This window comes from Coffea arabica, chromosome 7c, assembly GCF_036785885.1.
Source record: "Coffea arabica cultivar ET-39 chromosome 7c, Coffea Arabica ET-39 HiFi, whole genome shotgun sequence".
Lineage (NCBI taxonomy): Eukaryota > Viridiplantae > Streptophyta > Magnoliopsida > Gentianales > Rubiaceae > Coffea > Coffea arabica.
In genome coordinates, this window is record NC_092322.1 from 8,548,131 (window position 1) to 8,568,530 (window position 20,400).

A 20,400-nucleotide genomic window follows, 5' to 3' on the forward strand; every position below is an offset into this window, starting at 1 on the left:
GTATATTATATATTTTTTTTATTTTTTATTTTCATAGTAAAATTACGTATATATTCTTAATATTTTATTATTTATTAAGAAACAAATATTATTTTATTTATTTTTTTAAAAATAAAATTTTTATTTTTTATTTTTTTTTCGAGCTCGACTTGATTCGGGTCGAGCTCAAGTTAGAAATTTGCCGGCTCGTCGAGCTCGGACTCGAGCTCGAACTTGATAAAATTTAATCGAACCTCGGCTCAATTAACTCAAAACTCAACTCGTTTGCAGCCCTACTTGGTATAACAAATAGAAAAGTAAAACGCAGCCAAGGTTCATCTTTCTTTTCTTTTTGGGTTTTGAGAGTTTATCCTTAAAATCCGGTTGGGTATGGTACGTGAGCGTCCGCCCGAGTCAACAGGGAGTCGTACCCAGTGCCGACCATTTTTCTGCTTTTTCTTCTCAAAACTCCGTCTTACAAATCTCCCGTATTACCCACCGCCCACTCCCAGTCCACCAGCACCACTTTAGATAACACAACATGAACATAGTCCGTGCATAAATAAATACTCCATCGGTCCATCCTTAAAAGCACCTGGCCTGACCGATCCAACTATCCATCTTCAATTTTCCCTTCTATTTTTCCCCTTCACAACTTCTCCGAATATTTAGCCCAAAAAGAAAAGAAGGCAAAAGAAAAAGGTAAAAAATTATTCAATGAGCGATGACTCGTTCACTCAGAATTCTGTTATCCACCGTCACAACTGCCAATTCGACAGCAACGACGTCGTCCCCTCCAGCTAAACACTCGTCACCAGCGGCCGAGCCACCTCAGTCAGTCGCCGTCGAGTCCGACTTCGTCGTAATCCTCGCAGCTTTACTCTGCGCTCTAATCTGCGTGGTTGGCCTCATCGCCGTAGCTCGCTGCGCCTGGCTCCGCCGTGGAACCCCCGGTAATGGCCGCGTTCCCGGGCAACGTTCCCCTAACAAAGGACTGAAGAAGAAGATAGTCCAGTCGCTGCCGAAATACACTTACGACTCCTCCAGTTCCGCCACCGGCGCCGGAGATGGTATTGGCGCTGTCACGGGTGATTGTGCTATCTGCTTGGCGGAGTACGCCGACGGCGACGAGATCCGAGTGCTGCCACAGTGCGGCCATGGATTCCACGTTCAGTGCATTGACACGTGGCTAGGTTCGCATTCGTCGTGCCCGTCGTGCCGGCAGATCCTCGTCGTTGCTCGTTGCCAGAAGTGTGGCGAGTTCCCGGCGATGAACGTTTCCGGCGCAGCTCAGGTTGCGACGCCAGCGGAGACTCAAGTCAAGCAAACCAGATCAGACCGTCGAGCAGCAGCTGCAGCAGTTCCGAGCTCGAGCTATTTTTTACCCTAAAAGGGTAAATATAGGTAAAACAAAAATGAAAGAAGAAAAAGAAAAGTGGAAAGCTGTAACGGTGAAAACTGCTTATCTTGCCTGGTTCGGATGCATACAAATGTACAGGGATTCGGATTAGAAAGTACAGTGGAAAAAGTTTGGAGCCCGTGACGGAAAGGGCGATCTGCACGTGACCTTTTCTGGACGCAAACAAAGGGAAGGGCTAGAAAGTGCGAAGCGCAGGCGAACCGGTACCACGTGTTGCATGGCTGAAGAGGAAAATGGACCCATTGGCTGAAGCCCTGTGTCTCCCTCCCATGTCATTCTCTCTACCTAATCAATTTGTGGAAGTTATTAATTTTCTTCCAATTTTTCTTTCTTTTTTTTTTTTTTTTTAGGGTATTGTCACATTACTCCTCGTATCGTTCGTTGTTAGCTTACTAGTTTAGCCGCCTTAACTTCTCTTTGTGGCCATCGATCTAAGTGTCTTTTACTGTATTTAAACATGTAATTATATAATATATATATATATATATATATATATATATATATATATATATATATATCCACTTATCCAGAGCAAAGATTGGCGGAGTGATCTAAGCTACAATTTGTCCCCCTAATATTATCAGCAATCCTACCACAATATACCCGAATACTATCAAAATGCTCTAAAATTAGAAAAAAAATAAATAAAAAGGAAAAGACAAAAGTGCATCATGTAACCGCATTTGGCGGATCGATTGGATTAGTGCTTATTAATAAAGTAACTCCATTTTGACAAAAAAAAGATAGTAGCATTACAGGTGTAGTATTGCGAGCGTTCGAATTGGTGGTGCAGTTCTTTCTAGTGGCTATTACACTGACGCATGTAGTTCTTTTGGAATGGTGCTTTCGGCTTGGATCATACGAGGAAAATTTGTGAAATGAATCTTTCAATTAATTTTAAGACAGAAAAGGATGAGCATCGTCATCCTCACCCGACACTAGCCAAGTCTGGGCGTGAGGATTGATTGAAGGGGAAAAGCCGTTTCAGGTCCTCCCTAAAGGCTGCCTGCAAAGCTCTACACCAGAATGGATAAGGGATAAGCCTCGTTGCATTCCGATTCTCAGTTGAAAGATTTGCTTTTATTAGTAAATTATATTGTATTTAGATTGTATTTTTCATCATTTTTTTTTTGTTGAAAAATTACTGTAACGATTTGATGTACGTGAAAGAAAAAAATAATAGAGAAATGTGATCACGAAAAACGACGTAATTTTTCGACCGAAAACGGCAATCCAAACCAGGCTTTAGTCACTCCCTAGAGAAACTGCCAAACTCTTGAGATTTTTTGTCACTGTATAATGCGTACAGTCAAGAAACGTACGATGTAATTTTCGGTACCGATAATTGGACAACTCAGACCAGAAATCGACGGAACTTTCTGGAAATGAATAAAGAAGAAAAATTAGCATTTCAAACCTAGCTACTGTTCGGCTTTTGGCAAGTTTATTTGTTACAAGTTTTTTAACAACTTTAACTATAGTAACTTCAAAAAACTTCTCAAAGTTTTTAAACTGTACATTTCATAATATTAAAAAATTTACGCACTTCAAAATTTTTTTTTTCTACGACGTCTACAGTAAGTTATAGTAAAATTTTAGATAAATACCCAAAAAGCTTACTTACCAAACAGGGCCCAAATTAGTACGCTGCACAGGTTTGATATAATACAGTTATATTTGGCATTAAAACAAAATCTAGGCAATTTTCAATTGTTGGTGGAGAGAAGTATGACTAAAGAATCCAAAAACTTTCTTTCTTGTTATCACATCATAAAAAAACTAAAAAAAAAAAAAAAAACTATTAAGATTTCACCCTGTGCGCTTGCTTGATCATTTACTGGCGGAGAAGGCTAACTCTTGTTTTAAGGCCGTTTTCAAGTTAGGATGAGGGGAAAAAAATTGGGTTAAGAAACTCAAATGGTAATAGGTTATCTTTTTTTTTTTTTCAAAAAAAAAAAAGGTAATAATAGGTTATTACTTATGAGTTATGACTGAGGGACGAGAACATGCAGTATTTATATCCAAGTAGGTAAACGGATTGGGGGCACTGCAATTTGCCTGTGCCTATTACCATTTATAAACAAAAGCAACTTTAAAGAGAGTTTTTTGAGTAATGATTCCACAAAATTACCAAGAAATAATACAAAATCATTCGAGAAAGATAAATTGTGTTAATGTCTGTTTGGTCACTGTCAACCCAGAAAGAATTTAATGTTCTGTCCAATATTCCATCAGAACAACAGTCGTCTTGCTGCTAATAGTTCTATTCTTGATAAAAACCAAAGGCATATATATTTTTAGCACCGCTTTCACACAATAATTTTCCTTATGAAATTGATGATGATTGAAGGGATCATATCGTAAGCTCCCCCACATTCAGAACCAATTTTGGTACATTAGAAATCACAAATTCTTGGATTTGTGACAGAGCGCGAGCTAATTGTCTTAATCATGGATGAGGACATTTATGTGACGATTATCATGTCAAGATATACGATAAGTCAATTATTTTTGCATAACTTCTTTTTGGGTTTTCCTTGGTCTTCACGCAGGATCCGTAGACCATAATTGCATATTTTTCACTGCCTATTTTTTTTTTTACTTACTCTTTTTTATCAACAACTAGTGTTCAAGGCACACACCAATGTGTGTGCAACTAATAAGAAAATATATTGTTAAAATTTAGAGTGAATTTGTATCATTTTCAGAAGAATTGGTTTCATATTTTTGTCATTAGGTATTAAAAATATTCGCAAAAATAAGGTGTATAAATAGATAGTTATTTAGAAATAATTCATAACCATAATTGGCAGTTGATTATATTAGGTGGTTAGTAAGGGTGGCAACAGGGGCGGGTGCCCATGGGGGGAGGAATGGGGCAACATACACCTGCCCCATCTCCCACCCCGTCCCCCACATACAAAAAAAAAATTAACATAATTGCGAATATACAATTGTGAATTGGTCTTTTTACATTTCAGTCGGATGTTTTAATGTCATTTTCATGGTATTGACAGGTTGCTAATTTTCTTTAGTTATTAGTATTTGTAACTCGTTGAATGGTCTAAAATTGAGTACTTGAATATTTGGTTATTGAATATTTTGCGATAGAATAGATGATAAAATTGTCCTGTAGATGAACAGATTATTAATATATGGTAAGTTGATTTCTTCCCTCGCGGGAGAAATGGGGTGGGGGGATCCATTGCCACCCTTACGCAGTTAGTGAGGGTAGTTTATAAAAGACATAAAGTGACAAAAATGTGTTTAAACCAAAAGTCCCTCCCCGTTTATATCATGTAAGGCTGCAAACGAATCGAGCCGCTCGCGAGCGGCTCGAGTCAAGCTTGAGTCGAGCTCGAGCTCGAGCTTAGAATATTAAGCTCGTTAGCTCGCGAGCCGGCTCGCGAGTTTGGGTATATATATATTTTTTTATTTTTATTTTTATTTAATAATAAAATTACTTATATTATAAATATATATATATTTTTTATTTTTTATTTTCATAGTAAAATTACGTATATATCCTTAATATTTTATTATTTATTAAGAAAAAAATATTATTTTATTTATTTTTTATTTTTTTTCGAGCTCGAGCTCGGCTCGACTTGATTCGAGTCGAGCTCGAGCTTGAAATTTGCCTGCTCGTCGAGCTCGAGTTCGAGCTTGGTAAAATTTAGTCGAGGCTCGGCTCGATTAACTCAAAACTCGACTCGGTTCGGTTCGTTTGCAGCCCTAGTATAGTAGAGATATCTTGTAAATTAAAATTCAGTAAATTCCTGAGTTGCTGAATATGCTTACTAGATCCATGCCCTTATGAGACTAAAAAAGTCTGCCAAGAGAATATAGGAAAGTAGGAACCTTTGCAGAGAGCACAAGCACTTTTCCAAAGTTATGCATCATTATCAGTCATGACCAAACAAAGAGCACCCTCACAAAAGAGGTTCCTTTGTCTACGGTTTCTTGAAAGAGAGAATAATTAGGTACGAGGTACATTTGATATATCTTCTCCTTTGTTTTGACAGCGTAAATCTCAAGATTTCCACTACTAGTGCCCGCAGCTGCGTTAGTGGCATTTCATCCCCCTGCATCATTGTACCATGGATCAACTAAAGAAATTTGCCTTGGTCTTTCATTTCTTGAAAGGAGAACGAGAGGAAAGGGCTCAATCTGTCCGTCTCGGCCCGCATATCCTATGTACTCCATTGGCAGATGAGGAGAAAATCATCCAACCAAGGTCATCCATCCAAAATGGGTATAAAATATCTTCCACTAAGCCGGGGTTATCAAGGGGAAAAAACATATATATATATACTTTAACAAATGTTTCGGCAACAGGAAAAGTGCAATTACTAGATATTTTGGTTTTGACAGAGTCAAGAAAGTAAATTATGAGTTCGTCCTTCTAGATGCTTTAAAATGAGAAATTTACCAATATGTTTTTCTTCACCGGTTTTTACTTTCTACTTTGTTTGTCATTATTCAAGCAATTTCAATAATAAATTATGCCACAAAAAACACGGCATTATGACAGGGATGTTTTAGTCATCATCGGCTGGTATCTTTGACATTTTTTTATTATTAATTATTTCAAGTTAGTGTTACCATTGGTCGAACTCTTTCAAATATTACACCAGAAAAAAAAGCGCGTATTACAAAAATAAATATAAATAAAATAAAAGTATTGAAAGAGGGACGCCACTACTCTTAAGTAAATTTCTAAATGAATATGAAAACTAAAAATTGCTCAAGTTTACTAGGGAAAAAGCAGAAATACTTGCAAAATGAGGCCCATTGTTGTAACAATAATGTGATTGGATAAGTTGCACACACATGAATCAAGAAAATACAAAGAAGGATTCATGTAAATCTTACTTGAAACTGTATCGCCCACTGGCCAACTTACACCTTATAATAACAATTAACGTTGTTTTCGTAGCTTATTTTGGCACTAGGTAATGGCCAGTTGTAAAATGCAATCATGTCGGTTAGGCCGAACCATAATTCCACTGCCCCGATATATTTTACCTACCGGAATTGAAATCCTCGATGAATGATAGAACAACACCCCCGACGAGCAAAGTTTTGAACCCCACGAAAGAGAAAGAAAGAAAAGGGATTGCCTCAAGAGTTGCCGGCTTTTGAGGTTAATTCTGGGATTAGGTTTATAAAACAACAAAAGTCTGATTCAGGCTGTTGAAAAAAGAAAGAGAAAGAAAGAAAAAAAAAATCCCAACTCCACAAGCAACAACTTCGGCCTTACTTTCTTGAACCACTTTTTGAGTTTTGCCAAGGAAGAGGGTCAAGAATCACGGCAATGCGCTTTACCTCCCCAACTGCTCCTTTTTTGTCCCACTAGGCAGAGGGCCGTCAAGCAGAGAGATGTTGGTACTGGAACAAATTGAAATCGCAACAAGAGGAGTCAACAATTAAAACAGCGAACACTTACATTGTGCCAGCCAATCCATAATAGCACTAATCGTCTGGTATTAACTTCATCAAATGCGGCTTCTATAAGCCAAATCATACTTCTGAATAAGAACAGGAATTGGCAAAATAGTCATCACAATTTCAATTTGAGCCTTTGACAGTTGATCAGAAGAAAAGTACATATTGGTTGAATCATGAAAATGTGCATAAACTATCTCTAGACATACCCAACCTGTCACTCGCTTAACGGATCATACGAATAATTAAGCCATATTAGAGTCGGTAAGGTCCAATTATTGACACATCCTGTAGATCCAAATTTTGTCGCAGTCCTTAACAACTGCTTCATTAGCTGTACAGTGAGCAGATACACGTAGTTTTACTCTCCGAGTTTCACGTCATTTCGCTGAATCCACCAGACCCAATGAGCGACACTTCCAATGCAGAATAGCACACAGAAAAAAGGGTAGCAAAAGCTTCCCATTTCAGCATACTTGAGCAGGAGAATTAATGATTGTACTCTTGTTCTGAGAAGAGAGACATTTTTGGATTAAACTTCCAATTCATGTTTACCCAGCTGAAGAAGAATGTCGTCTGAATCTTGTAACAGGCCAAAATAATGTAACCCATCAGTTCAATCCTTCTTCATCTTCACTAGAATCACCAAACATCGCAGCCATTTTCATTGCCAGCTTGGCAGCCATCTCCCTCCTCTGGAAATCAGGCAGCAACCTTAAGCTGTTGCGCATGTTTCCAATCTCAGACATCAACTGATCCAGATCCTCAAAATCATATGTAGTACCCTCATCAGGCTCTGAGGCTGTGCCAGCTGCATGGAGCTTCATCGCTTCTTCCTCATTAGTTTTGCCATGCGTTGATGTTAAAGGTTGTGGCTGGCCTTCAACTGACCTGTTTTGGCTCTTTTGGTCGCAATCTTGTGAATCAAAGTTCTGCTCAATCACTCCACTAGTCCCTGAAGTTGTGGCATTACCTTTTGCAGATACCCATCCCACCTCTGTGTCATCCCATGGATCGGCCGAACCAGCAGATAAGATTTCATATTCAAGTTCAAAGTCTGATTCTTCTTCTGACAACTCTGAGAATGAACAAATTAAATAAGGAGTTCGTAAGCACACCTCCAACATGAAACAAAACTGAAAGAGGGAAAAATATTAACTTTTGTGTCAGTGGGGGGACTTTGAAGGAATCAAGAAACCAAGGATTAGTGTAAGAACCTTCTTGTTCTGGTAATGAGGGTTCATGTATCTTATCACCAGATTTTAAGACCATTCCAGGCCACATATGAGCAGAGAGAGCCCCATAAAGACGTTGCACACCCTGCAAATCACCATCCACGGATAAACCTGCCATGAAACTAAAAGCTCAAAAAATTTGAAAGGTGAAACTACATCCACGACCGGATAGCTAGACAGTGACCAGCATTTCAAGTTCAATTTGAGAAAATTGAGGAGATGGAGACTCTGTTGCATTAACTTAATAGAAGGAGAATCTAGCACAATCTAATAGAGAGGAATGCAAATTAGATCAAAGGATGAGAAAACAGTTGTTTCATGAACTCTGCAATATTTGGTCCTGGCAAAATTCCCCTTATTGAGCACTAAACTAGCTAACTTTACTCCTGCCGAGTTTACCATATTTAGAGGCCTAATAAATCAGGAAAAAATGTTGATAAAATCTCATTTCAAACAAATCATACTAAGCCCACATGACATAATATGGGATTAGTAGAGAGAGAAATCAACTAGTCAGCATGTACCCTTGTAGGTCTGCCTAGAGGTGAAGTGCATTGTTAAATGAAACTACATCTTACTGTTTCTAACACCCACCCAAGCATTTTATACCGAGGGCAAAGGAAAAAAAAATTGGAACACATCCATCCAACTCCTTTCTTGTTAGAATCTAGCTATATCTGTCATGCAAATATCAAGGCAGTGAACTTGTGTGGGGACAAAATCTTTGAAATTAACTTGCAATCAATGATAAAAAAGCCTTACATTTGTCAAAATCTGCATTCGTTGCACAAGCTTCGATGTACTCAATATTGTGTTCAATACACCAGTCCATACAAGACCTTTTCATCTCCCATGATGGTTCATCATCTCCCAATAAGCTACTACCTTCAGTTTCAGAAATCCCATAATCCAACTCTAGACTAAAATCACCAGAAGATTCACCAGATTTCAGCAAACATCTCCTGTACTCAACATGAGCTGGATGACCAGGAAGGAGATCTACTTTATTACCAATGCACAGCAGTATGTCAAACTTTTGAATATCATTTTGGGCCACCCAATCTTTTAGTGCACTGAAAGACGAGAGCTGCAGAAAAACACAAGAGCAACACATTTGCCACATTAACGTTGTAACTTAATGAACCTACTGTGACTTAGAGATTACATCAAAGTAAAAATCAAGCAAAAAGGATAGTGACTAACATCATTCATATCGAAGACCATAACCAAGGCAGCCAACTGGTCATATCCTGGCAAATTCTGAATAGCAAATTCATCATTAAGATGAGCCATCCAAAGAGAAACATCAGCTACATAGTACTTGGTGTTGATTGTCCAGCTGGTTGTTAAACCAAATTGCAAAATTAACAATTCATACATAATTTAAATTGTTGGAAACCACGAAAATGGACTTTCCTCGGAGACAAATAAACATAGGATAGAGTAGTATTATTAACTCACCCGTATGCAAAAGTATCAGACGATGATGAAGAATCCGAGGCAGTTTCAAAATCCAGAGAAAGTAATCCTACAATTAGAACATTTTCAAAGAAAAATGCATGCAAGAATTAGCTTAGAAAACCACAAAATTTTCTAATTCCCGATATGATTAAAAAAAAAAACAAATTTGACCAAAATTTAACTGCTAAAACACAGAATATGAAATCACAGCATACAAAGTTAATTCATTTTTGTAGATTTTAGGGTTAAATTTACAAAGCAACGAATTTAAATGTACAGATATACTAAAACTTACGGGAGAGAAGAGTCCGTTTTCCGACGGTGGGAGATCCGATCATGAGAATCCCCGGCCTTTTCTCTAGCGACTCCCGATTAAGTACTTCATCTTTCTGCTGCTGCTGTTGATTTTGATCCATTTGGATTTCGATTTTACCTTCTATGATTGATTGATTGAACCTATAAGACCAAATTCCAGGATCCAAGAATCAATTGGGCACTACTGATGCGACTTGAGGGGGATTAGCAAAGATGGAAGCTTTGAAATTTTTAGAAGGGGAATATTCTATAAACCCTAATCCAAACAGGGAATTAATGAGGTTGCAACGACGCCGTCTGCGTAATTGCACCAAGAAATTTGATAACTCGCGCTTCAAAAGGCGCTTTCTTTAGGAGTACGACTTCCCAGTTCCCACAACGACGCATGCAAATTTTATCTTGCCCTTTCCCGTATACTTTCCTACCAAGTTCATGCTTGCCAAGCAGGGTACAAATAAATCGAGTTTAATCGAGTAGTTCACGAGTTTTTTCGATCAAAACTCAATCCGGCTAGTGTTGACTATATTCGAACTTGAGTTCGAGCAGTTTGAATTATTTGACCAGCTAAATTCAAACTTAAAATATAAATTTTAAAATATCATCGACTTTAATCAAATTTAATCTAATTTCACATATATTGTCAAGTATGATTGTTCAAAACTTTTACGGTTAATTTTCTTCCTTCGACCAATTCGGAGGTTTGATAAGCAAAAACTAACCAATGTTTATTGCCATTTTATTTTTGTTTTTCATTTTTCTAGACCTACTTTTGGGATGCTGCATTGCTAGAAAGAGCCCACGAACACTTATTCGAACTGAGTCCCAATATTTTACATCATCTTTTTTGTTACACAAATAAATCTCAGCAAAACATTAGCTAATCCATGATTCTATGGAGGCTGGTTTAACTATTCATTTCCCGAAATTAATGTGGTAAAAGCTGAGACAGCCACTTTTGAGCCCATTTCTTCCTCCTGCCTTTCCTTCAACTTTCTTAATAGTGTGGGCTGTGATGGAGCCTCTGATGACTGGGAAAATCCCAAGTTTCACTACTATTTTGATGGCTTGAAAACAACGTCAGCCCTCCATTCAAACACTACTGTCCCCTGCTTTTTCTCAATCACACGCTCCCATTCTTTCACAAGTTTTACTATTACAATTCTCACCTGTTTGGAGTAAAGGAACCGGAGAGATAGCAAGTTGGTCGAAGGCTTTTAAGAAAAACAAGTTTAGTTCAGTTGCCCCTGCTTAGAAAGTGAGGAGGAGAAAAAAGTCCTGTTTAAATCGACGCTTGCACTTTTCCTAATTCGGAAGAACATCAAAGGAGAAACTTCTTTGAATAGATCATCTCCATTCCTTCATTGCTCATCATCACAACTGTATCAGGGAATCTTCTCTTCTTTATTCAACCTTCATAATGTTTTATCTGTGAACTACTCTTTTGTGCAAGCGGAATCACTATGACACTAATCTACATTAATATACTGGTTAAATATGGATTAACACCGGCTGTATATTGAAAGTTTCCGTGCCATAGGATACAGATATATTGAAAGTTTCGGTTTGAATATGGTATCGTATGATCTAGACAAGCTCGAGTCTTGATCATTACTGTGGTAGAAAACCTCCCATCAGTTGGATGCTGACTAGTCCATTTGTTTGCTTTTGCTCTGAGTGTTGTGTTGTTCATCCTACACGTTGTGCTGCTGTAGTAGACGAATTTGAGTACCTTATCTCATAGGCTCCGTCTATTAACTATACTTCACAAACTTCAAGTTTTTTAGATCAATAAATAAAATCCCCATAAAAATACCCCTTGTTCTTTTAGATGTGCGTAGCAAGTTTATGTTTGCGGAGTCTTATTGCCAATCAAAAGATTCACATTCAATTGGCTTAGTTGAGGTGTACTAGGCCAAGCGATACAGTTTGGATTGCTATTTTCTAGTAGAATTTTTATGTTAAAATGCACCGTAACAATTTAATGTATGTGAAGTAAAAAATGTGATTGAGAAATGTGTTCACGGAAATCTTAAATTTTTCTTTTTTTAAAAAAAAAGAAATTTAGCAATCCAAACAAGGGCACGACACATTTGATGATGAGACAGAAAGCAATCAACAGTAAGATGATTACACAAGCAGAAAGCATTTAACAATAAGATAAAGTGCAACAGTGCGCTCTAATCATTGGCCTCAAGCTTTTTGTGAATATTTCCCAACTACTTTAGCAAACCAAAACGAACAAATAAAGGGGGTGTGAAATGTCTATTAACTCCTATCAATGTAGGATATCTCGGCATTCTGAATTTAACTCGAAAAAGTAGCGAGTATACCTAAGAACATGCAAATGAACGAGGCAACGGCTAAAGAAATTTGTCATATCTGGATCTCAATCTTGCCTGTGATCATCTCTTTTCTCCTGCAGACTGTCGCCAACATTCTCAGGTACTGGCCTGGAGAACTATCCAACAATGTCATAACTCTTAGCTCACATTCTAAGCACCTTATATTCCAAAAAATGATAACCACATGAACCTTCAAAGCCCTTGGTATCCATCCTATTGTTCTTTTGCTGCAACTTGCTTTGCACCAACAGCAAAAAACTCAGTAATGACTTCAAGGGGCATGCCCTTTGTTTCAGGAACCTTTAAGAAGACGAAAACCCATGATATGGCACAGACAACAGCATAGATGCCAAAAACACCAGCAAGGCCGATGGAGGAGAGCATTACAGGTAGACTGTAGGTGACAATAATGTCGCAAATCCAAAATACAAGAGCACATATAGCTATGCAAAGGCCACGGGTTCGGGTAGGAAAGATCTCTGCACAGAGGATGTTTGGAACTGGACCAAAGCCCATGACAAAGCAGCAGAAATAAACCACAACACTGATCGTGGAGACAACAGCATGGGCAGTATTTCCCAAGTTTATAACATTGCCTAGGACTAGAATGACCAGAGACAATAACAAGAAGGGCAATGTACTCAGCAGAAGCAACCTGAAAAGGAAAATACTCAGTCAAATGTCACAGTTAAATCAAGTTGAACTTCTATGCTTCTACAAGTAAAAATGAGAGAACATTCCCATTCCAATTCTTTCATCTCCAATCTACATTAGAGTGTGTTGGTGCGCTTGCTTTCGTATTCAAATTGTTGAAAGAAATCAATGAAAAGGCCTACCATTGCGCAGGCTAGATGTAGATAATGAGATATCTTCTAAAACATAAAAACGTGCAGTTCTGGGTTCATGGCCTACAATTTTTAAGAACTTCAGAAAAAATTCAAACAGATACAATACTGGTGAATCTAGGTTTCATCAGTAGTGCTATTACCTCCTGCCTGCAACATCCATCAACTTCATAGCAACGCCTATGCTTGGAAGCATCAACAAGGTTGTAACACCACTTATAAGGAAAGATGAAGAATCTGAACCAATGCCCATGTTTGATAGAAGAACTCCTACACCCGCTTGTTCAAGAATTTGTGGAGTATAGTAGAGTACCCCATTTATGCCTGAAAACTGTAAAGGTACAGAAAAACCACAAATGTTCAAGGATGGAATAACAAATAATTTCATTCATTTACGCTGTTTAGAAGTTTTCAAGATATATTTGTTCAGCTCACTTGACAAATGTAATTTTGCTGAAGATCTATCAGTGCAGTTCAGAGCTTAAATTTAAACTAAGAAATCCTTTCAGTTTGCACAAGGTCATGAAAAAATAGTCCAGATAAATGCAAACAAGAATGCAGCTAGGGGGATGCAAATAGGAAATGATTGTAGGTTTATTTAGAGAAGTAAGATTGGTAAGCCAGGTTCAGAAACTTCTACTGAGGGGGAAAAAGTCATGCAGTTCAAGGAAAAAGCTCTGCAGTTTATGATTCAAGAAGCATCAACTAGTTAATGCTTTCCTATGCTTCCTCCAAATCTTTTTTGAGCAGGAGAGCTTGTGTACATCATACAGCAGGAGAACAAAAACATGCAAGATGGTACCTTCAGAATTTTTTTCAGGAATTCTTTGAGGGAACTGAATTCCAAGCCCCATCATAGAGAGACAAAGCAAAAGCGTACGAGGACCAGATAGGAAGCAAATTTCTTGGGAATAAAAGATTTTCTGTGTATACGTGTCATGTAGCATAGCTAAATCTTTGTAACAAACAGTAGAAATTACAGCCTTTTTGCTAAAGCAGATAGCAATATTGCCCACATGACTTAAATAAGAAGACAACTTTCCCTTAGGTCACAGCTATCAATCCACGCTCTGATGAATAACCAATAAAGGCCATCTATGAATGAGAAGTTCCTTAAATTTCACTCTAGTTTTGCAAGATACTACATAAGAAAAACTTAGTACTGACAATGAAATTGTACGTATTGGCCTACGAAGCCAATTCTTAATAAGTTCACAGACAAATTCAACTTGTGAGCTGAATACAACACCTAAGGCATCAGTATTGCAAAAAAATAGGCGAGTCAATGCAACATCAATTTCCAAAACACTTATACAAGAAAGCATTAAGTAAGGTTTCCTTTATTTATGCACTGTAAACTGTTTCAAATCTGTTTAGAAACTAGCAAGCATTAAAATGGTTTCCCCATTACTTTCAAAGTCCTTGAATCTTGTGATTAACTTTATTCGAGACAACAATTATATAGACAATTCTATGGTAGTAGATACTTCTTCAATTCATGCTAAATTTAGGATGCCACTCTACTGGTATACATTCAACACACGAGGAAGAAGACCAATTCTAATAAGAGAACAACATTTATTTTGGATTCCTTCTCCTCGAGGAATGCAGCAGAATCACAGGACAACACCAAAGAAGAGAATTAGACATGTCAGAATGTTATTTATGTGTTCAACTCATGCCATGCCACTTAATCAATTTACCTGCTGAAGTATTTGAATTAGTATTCCGACAATGAGTGCGTGTTTGACTCCTGGTTCAAGAAGATCCCTCCAACTAGGCCCCTTAACAGCAGACTCAGATGGTTTATCCACTGCTTCTATGATGGAGTTTTGACCGCTGACATCCTCTAAGCGGAGAACAGATTGGCTCACAAGAGCAGCAGCATGTATACATTCACCATCTACATGAACATCTGCACCTGGTAATGATAAAATGGACCCACGTTGTGACCCAGGGACACCCTCCTCACGTAAATAGATTCTCTTGAGTCCTCCTCCAGCTTTCTCGTCTTTCCTATATGCAAGCTGCCAACCACCACCAATACCCATGCTACCAACTTCTTCACCAGCATGTCCGTGCATGAAGCTCGCATTGGCTCCACGTGAGACTGCATCCTTGTCTGTATTTGTACCCTGTCTTGAGAGCAATGGACTCCTTAAGTTGTCATCAGATTCAGCACCAGAAGCATCAGATATATGATGTTCACCATAGTCTTGTGCCTCCTCATCCCAATTTTCATTTTTACCCGGATGCTCTGCCACACTTAACATGCTGCCAAAGTTGGAAAACAGCATGCTTCGCATACTGCCTGTTTCTGGCAGCTTTTCATGAACACTGCCAAATAGAGTGACCATGGGATCCATAAGAGGCACATTCTGATTTGCCAAACTCCCATGACGGGAAAGACCAAGAGTACTCTGTCCCCTGACAGGTTTTGCAATCCAGGAAAGACCCTCTTGAGCTCCATACAACTTGATTTGGTCCTTCTCAACTTCATGGTCCTGGTTGTCGTTAAGTTCATTGTCAGGACCAATTATATATTCCTCAATGGATGTTTCACCTCCAACACCCAGGCCTTCAACCAATAAAGCCATTTCACCTGTGGACAGGAGGAACCTAGCATTACTAACATGTTAATGGGCTTTTTGATTATAAGTTTCAATCTCAAAATCTTGTATGACATCAGAATTTTACAGCAAAACTTGTTATTTTGTTTCATTGATTTTCTACCACATAATGTGAATCTGAAAATGCATGACTGAAAAGCATGTACTAAAAAGACCTTCATCTCAACTGCTTAGGTACCAGAAACCGGCATCAATACAGAAATATATCACTAGATACAATAGAATGCACAGAGAAGTTCAAGTTAAGTAAATTGTATCAGAAGATCCTTTTCAAATTTTATCAGCTATTGCACTACATATCCCTCACTATATGGTAAGAGCACATCTATACACACAAACACACACACACACACACACACAAGGAATAAGAAGTGATAGACTTAGCCATTATCAGCTACAGGAAATCGAGAAATAAACATTAGAATTGAGAATGTCAATCTTGGATCTGCAAAAGAAAATATGTGTTGACATTTCAACAGTATGCATGCAATGAAAGTGCTCTGAGCTTGTAGGAAGAAAAGAATGCCAAGCTAAAAAGAAGCTCAAACGAATTGCTAAATTGTCTACCAGCCTGAGGCAAGGAATAGTATCAATCAAAACAAACCTGTCACGTCCTCCCTGCCACGTAGTCTCTGTAACACTTTTTTCGCCTCCTGCATCTGCCCTTTACTGACAAGCCACCTTGGAGATTCAGGCAAGAAAAAAACAGCCAATGCAAAATATGCTAGAGAAGGGATTGAAAGAATCCCAAGCATTAGCCTCCAACTGGGAGAATCTTGCAATGACATTCCAAAGACCATGCAGTATGACAAAAACATTCCTGCAGAACCAGCAAACTGTGGAAGAGTGTTCAATAGCCCTCTTATTTCTGTTGGGGCTGTCTCAGAAATATAAAGAGGAACAAGTGTAACTGCGAGTCCAACTCCAAATCCATCCAATAGCCTTCCTAAAAGCAGGACATATACATTTGGAGCCCACAACATCACCAACCCGCCAAGGAAATACAGGACAGATGAAATTACTAGCATTGGACGCCGTCCTAGCCAATCTGCCACAGACCCAGAGAATGTTGTTATAACTGTGGCTCCAATAAGTGACATAGCAACAATTAGCCCCTCCACCGTTGGCTGAGTTTGAAGATTAAATTCCCTCTTGATGTAAAGAACAGAACCTGAAATATAAAAGATGTAATTCTTTCAGGAATTAGCGGTCCTGATCGCAGCCATGAGTTTAGAGTTCAGAATATAATTCCCTCAAATACATGTAAGCTCAAGTCACAATTAAGAGCGAAAAAGATAGACTGCATTAGATCATTGTTCAGAGTGGAAGTCGAAGCTTGAAGACTGAAGCAAAACCTCAACTAAAACCACCTTGAATAATTATACACACCTGCTATTGTTGCATTATCCCATCCCTGTACAAAGTTCCCAACTACGGCAGCAATTGCTACCAGTACAGCTCCCCTCATTTTTAACGAATTCCACCCTTTGTCCAACTGTTGAACCTTTTTTGCAGATTCAATTATCTTGAACTCCAAATATTTTCAGCTTTGACTTGAACCTATAACCACAACAATAAAAGCTTCAGAATATGCATCTGACATTGACAGAATTGCAGGAAATTGTCATCAGGAGAATTCCCCAGTGGCAACATATAAGAGCGCTTGAAGCATGAAAGTACAAGAATCAGAAAGAATCATTCAAATAAAATTCATCAGAACAGATGCAAGATCAATAAAATCTTCACATACAATCAGTTTACTGAGATTAAAAAGGAAAAAAAATCTAAACTTGATTTCAGTTAACCTTGCCATTGCCAACCTATCTATTAGCAAATGGAAAAATCAGCTCAGAAACTCAGGAAACTAAACACGATCATAAAATACAATTCAAACCAACGTATCAAAAAAGTCTCGAAACACAGGAATATGCTATGTGGGTACCTTAGGCTCAAGAACAGCGAATTGTAAAGGTACTGATGGTAATGTTGATTTTGTATTATACTACATGCAGAGATCTACCAATGCTGAAAAGGGAATACTGTATATAAAAAGATGGGCTCTTTTTTCTTAATCTTTTGGTGGGGTTATGTTCGTTTAAATACAGAACCTGGTGGCAAAAGAATCCAAAAGCCAAAACAAAACAGAGCTGTACTTTCTTGATTGGTGAAAAGGCCAGCGACCCAATACACAAAATCAATAAGGATTTAAGACGGTCCCTGTCAAAGTCGCCCTTGGACGTGTAAAGGAGAAGGGCTGCTGTAAAAGAAGGGAAACGTGAGAGGGGAGGAGAGAGGTGCAATTTTCTGTGGTATCGCAAAACCAGTTCAAAGGGGATGATTTGCGGGATGGCAACAGAGGTAGGAACGTGCTTCGCTGATCTGTTGTGTTTCCTTTTTCTTTTTTTTTTCCCCCCCTTCCCTCTCTTTGATTAAGGGACAAACTAGTTGTTTTAAAAAATGTGCAATCCTCGGAGAGATTGATGATTCATCAGAGGATTTAATTTAATTTTTATTTTTGTTGGTGACTTCGGAGAGTTTACGAAACTGATTATTGTGTCAGAAAGAAAGACTATAGATTCAAGATCCATAACATAATAATTATTCTTTTTCCCATTTGGCTTTTGGACGAACATACGCCATAATTTTGTTGGTACGTGAAATCACTTTTGGACAAACATACCACATTTTAAGGTTTTTTTTTTTTATTATTATTATTTACACTGTGGTTTAGAAGAAGAAATGAATAGAGAAGTGAGAATGGAATAAAGATTTTTTAGTGATTGCATTATATTCAATTCTAGAGTGTAGGGATAGCAATACTTGGAAATTTCAATTTGAAAAGGAAACGCCATTTATCATGATGCATTAACAAAGAATTTAAATGCATTAACCAAATGGAGTTTTTTTTTTTTTTTCAACAGTTGCCTAATGCATAACTTACTGATTTGACTTCACTTCATAAATTGATAACATTTTGATATGACTTCACCATCTCCAAAAGCTAAGCTTAAAATTATGTAAGGTTTTGAATCTCTTCATAAGTTGCATTTTTACAATTATTGATTAACTATAGCTATTGTGTAGTGTTTTGGAGCTATTTGTTATTGTAATATTTTGCATGGGAATATTTTGATCTTAGTTTCTTTGTTGCGTAATTAAAATTATTACTTTTTTTTAATACAAAGATCTAAACGAGAAGGGTACAAGTTTTTTAAATGGCAATCAAAATTCTTAAGTATAAACTAATCTCATCACAAATTCGAACCATACTTCAGGAATTAAAATAATTTCTTCTTTTTTTATTTTTTTCTCAATTTATCTAATTTTTAATATTCATTTTGAAGATTTAAAATAATTATTGATTCAAAACTATTTATGGAAGCAAAGATATGGTTTTTATAAAATAATAAGCAAAAACTTTTTTCTATTTTTTTGGATTGCTTCAGGGTTAATAAAATAAAAATATGTTCTTTTTTTAATGTAACATGGCCTCAATAAGGGCATTTTCGGCATTAAGGGGGTTTTTGTTTAATGTTTGATCATTCAAAGGGTGAGACCGTTATTTGGACAAATTACAGGGATTGATTGGTAATATGGTCAAACCTCAGGGAGGTAAATGTAATTAACCCTTTTTTAAATGGCAATCAAAATTCTTAAGTATAAACTAATCTCATCACAACTTACACAGTAATCATTCTTACAAAAGCTACCTAGTGGCATGTTAGTCCAATTAGTTTCATTTTAGGGAACTAGTCCCAGAACCAGGGAAAATTATTTTTCATTTTTTTTTTCCTTTGCCGAGGTAAGATTCTATTCAATAATATTCAATTAAATACTCGTTCCACGTCATCTTGACGTAGCCCTCATCTCATTTGTTTCTGCTCTTCCCCATATTTTCCTCCCATACAGTCCTTTTCTGGTTCTGTCTGGCATTCTTCTGCAAGCTGCTGCATCCGTATCATGTCTGCAAAAGCTGGAATTCATCACACTTTTATGATCATTAGCTGTAAATTTCAAATATTTGAGAAATGCTTGGATGCACACTGTCCAGATCCTTCTTGTTTATTGCTAGCTACCACTTTCTTTCTTATTTGGTTGAACAATTATCTCATATAGCTAAATAGTTAGGTAATTCGATTAATCTTTTATGCATTGACAATGCATGTATATTGTCAATCTTAAATGAATGATGACTATGTAAAATTTAAAATTTATATTTATGTAAAAAATTCAATAATAATAATTTACACGTTGTCGTCAGTGTATACAAGAGTTACTCCTTAAAGATGAATCTTTCCTATAATGAATGATGGTGTATATATTGTCAATGTTTGATAAATGACAATTAGATAAAATTTGAATTTAAAATTCAACTTTTGCACGTATGTCATGAATTCAATTATGATAGTGTATACATTCTCTATGTATATGATTTGCTCGAAACTTAATTGCAGAATTTATTGCCTGATACACTCGTCTAGCAATTGCAAATATTCATAATTTCAGTTAAAGCCATCCTACACTCTTCCACTTGTTAAGTGTACATGGTCTGACTCATGCCTCCGTCAAGCATAGATGGGATGCTATGATCAATGTCACAATCAAATATCAAGTTTTTTACAGCATAAAGAAGACAAATAATTTGTAGCAAATGCAAATGAGTTGCACTGCACAAATTTCCAACTTCTTGACTTGGCTGTCGATTTTTTTTTTTTTCCTGCATCC

General features: G+C 37.3%; 3 protein-coding genes across 5 annotated transcripts; 1 reads left to right on the forward strand and 2 right to left on the reverse strand.

The window, feature by feature from the left end:
• The first annotated feature begins 326 nt into the window (after window positions 1-326).
• On the forward strand, window positions 327-1,825 carry LOC113698052 (RING-H2 finger protein ATL80-like). The gene has a single exon (XM_027217721.2). The coding sequence runs from the start codon at window positions 704-706 to the stop codon at window positions 1,367-1,369; it is 666 nt and encodes a 221-aa protein (XP_027073522.1). The 5' UTR covers window positions 327-703; the 3' UTR covers window positions 1,370-1,825.
• A 5,122-nt stretch (window positions 1,826-6,947) lies between these two features.
• Window positions 6,948-10,296, reverse strand: LOC113697822 (uncharacterized). The gene is made up of 6 exons (XM_027217410.2): window positions 9,839-10,296; window positions 9,544-9,610; window positions 9,286-9,421; window positions 8,845-9,169; window positions 8,065-8,193; window positions 6,948-7,925 (listed from the first exon to the last, which is right to left on the reverse strand). Exons 1-6 carry the CDS (start codon window positions 9,957-9,959, stop codon window positions 7,459-7,461), a joined length of 1,245 nt encoding a protein of 414 aa, XP_027073211.1. The 5' UTR covers window positions 9,960-10,296; the 3' UTR covers window positions 6,948-7,458.
• Window positions 10,297-12,042: 1,746 nt separating this feature from the next.
• On the reverse strand, window positions 12,043-18,065 carry LOC113698107 (monosaccharide-sensing protein 2). Of its 3 annotated transcripts, none has more exons than XM_027217797.2 (6): window positions 17,829-18,065; window positions 17,065-17,235; window positions 16,280-16,846; window positions 14,749-15,647; window positions 13,189-13,376; window positions 12,043-12,855 (listed from the first exon to the last, which is right to left on the reverse strand). In XM_027217797.2, the coding sequence occupies exons 2-6, from the start codon at window positions 17,141-17,143 to the stop codon at window positions 12,414-12,416; spliced, it is 2,175 nt and encodes a 724-aa protein (XP_027073598.2). In that variant the 5' UTR covers window positions 17,144-17,235; window positions 17,829-18,065; the 3' UTR covers window positions 12,043-12,413. The 3 variants fall into 3 exon arrangements, with proteins under 3 accessions (XP_027073598.2, XP_027073597.2, XP_027073596.2); XM_027217796.2 differs by having other exon boundaries at window positions 17,784-17,909; XM_027217795.2 differs by having other exon boundaries at window positions 17,618-17,853.
• Window positions 18,066-20,400: the final 2,335 nt, after the last annotated feature.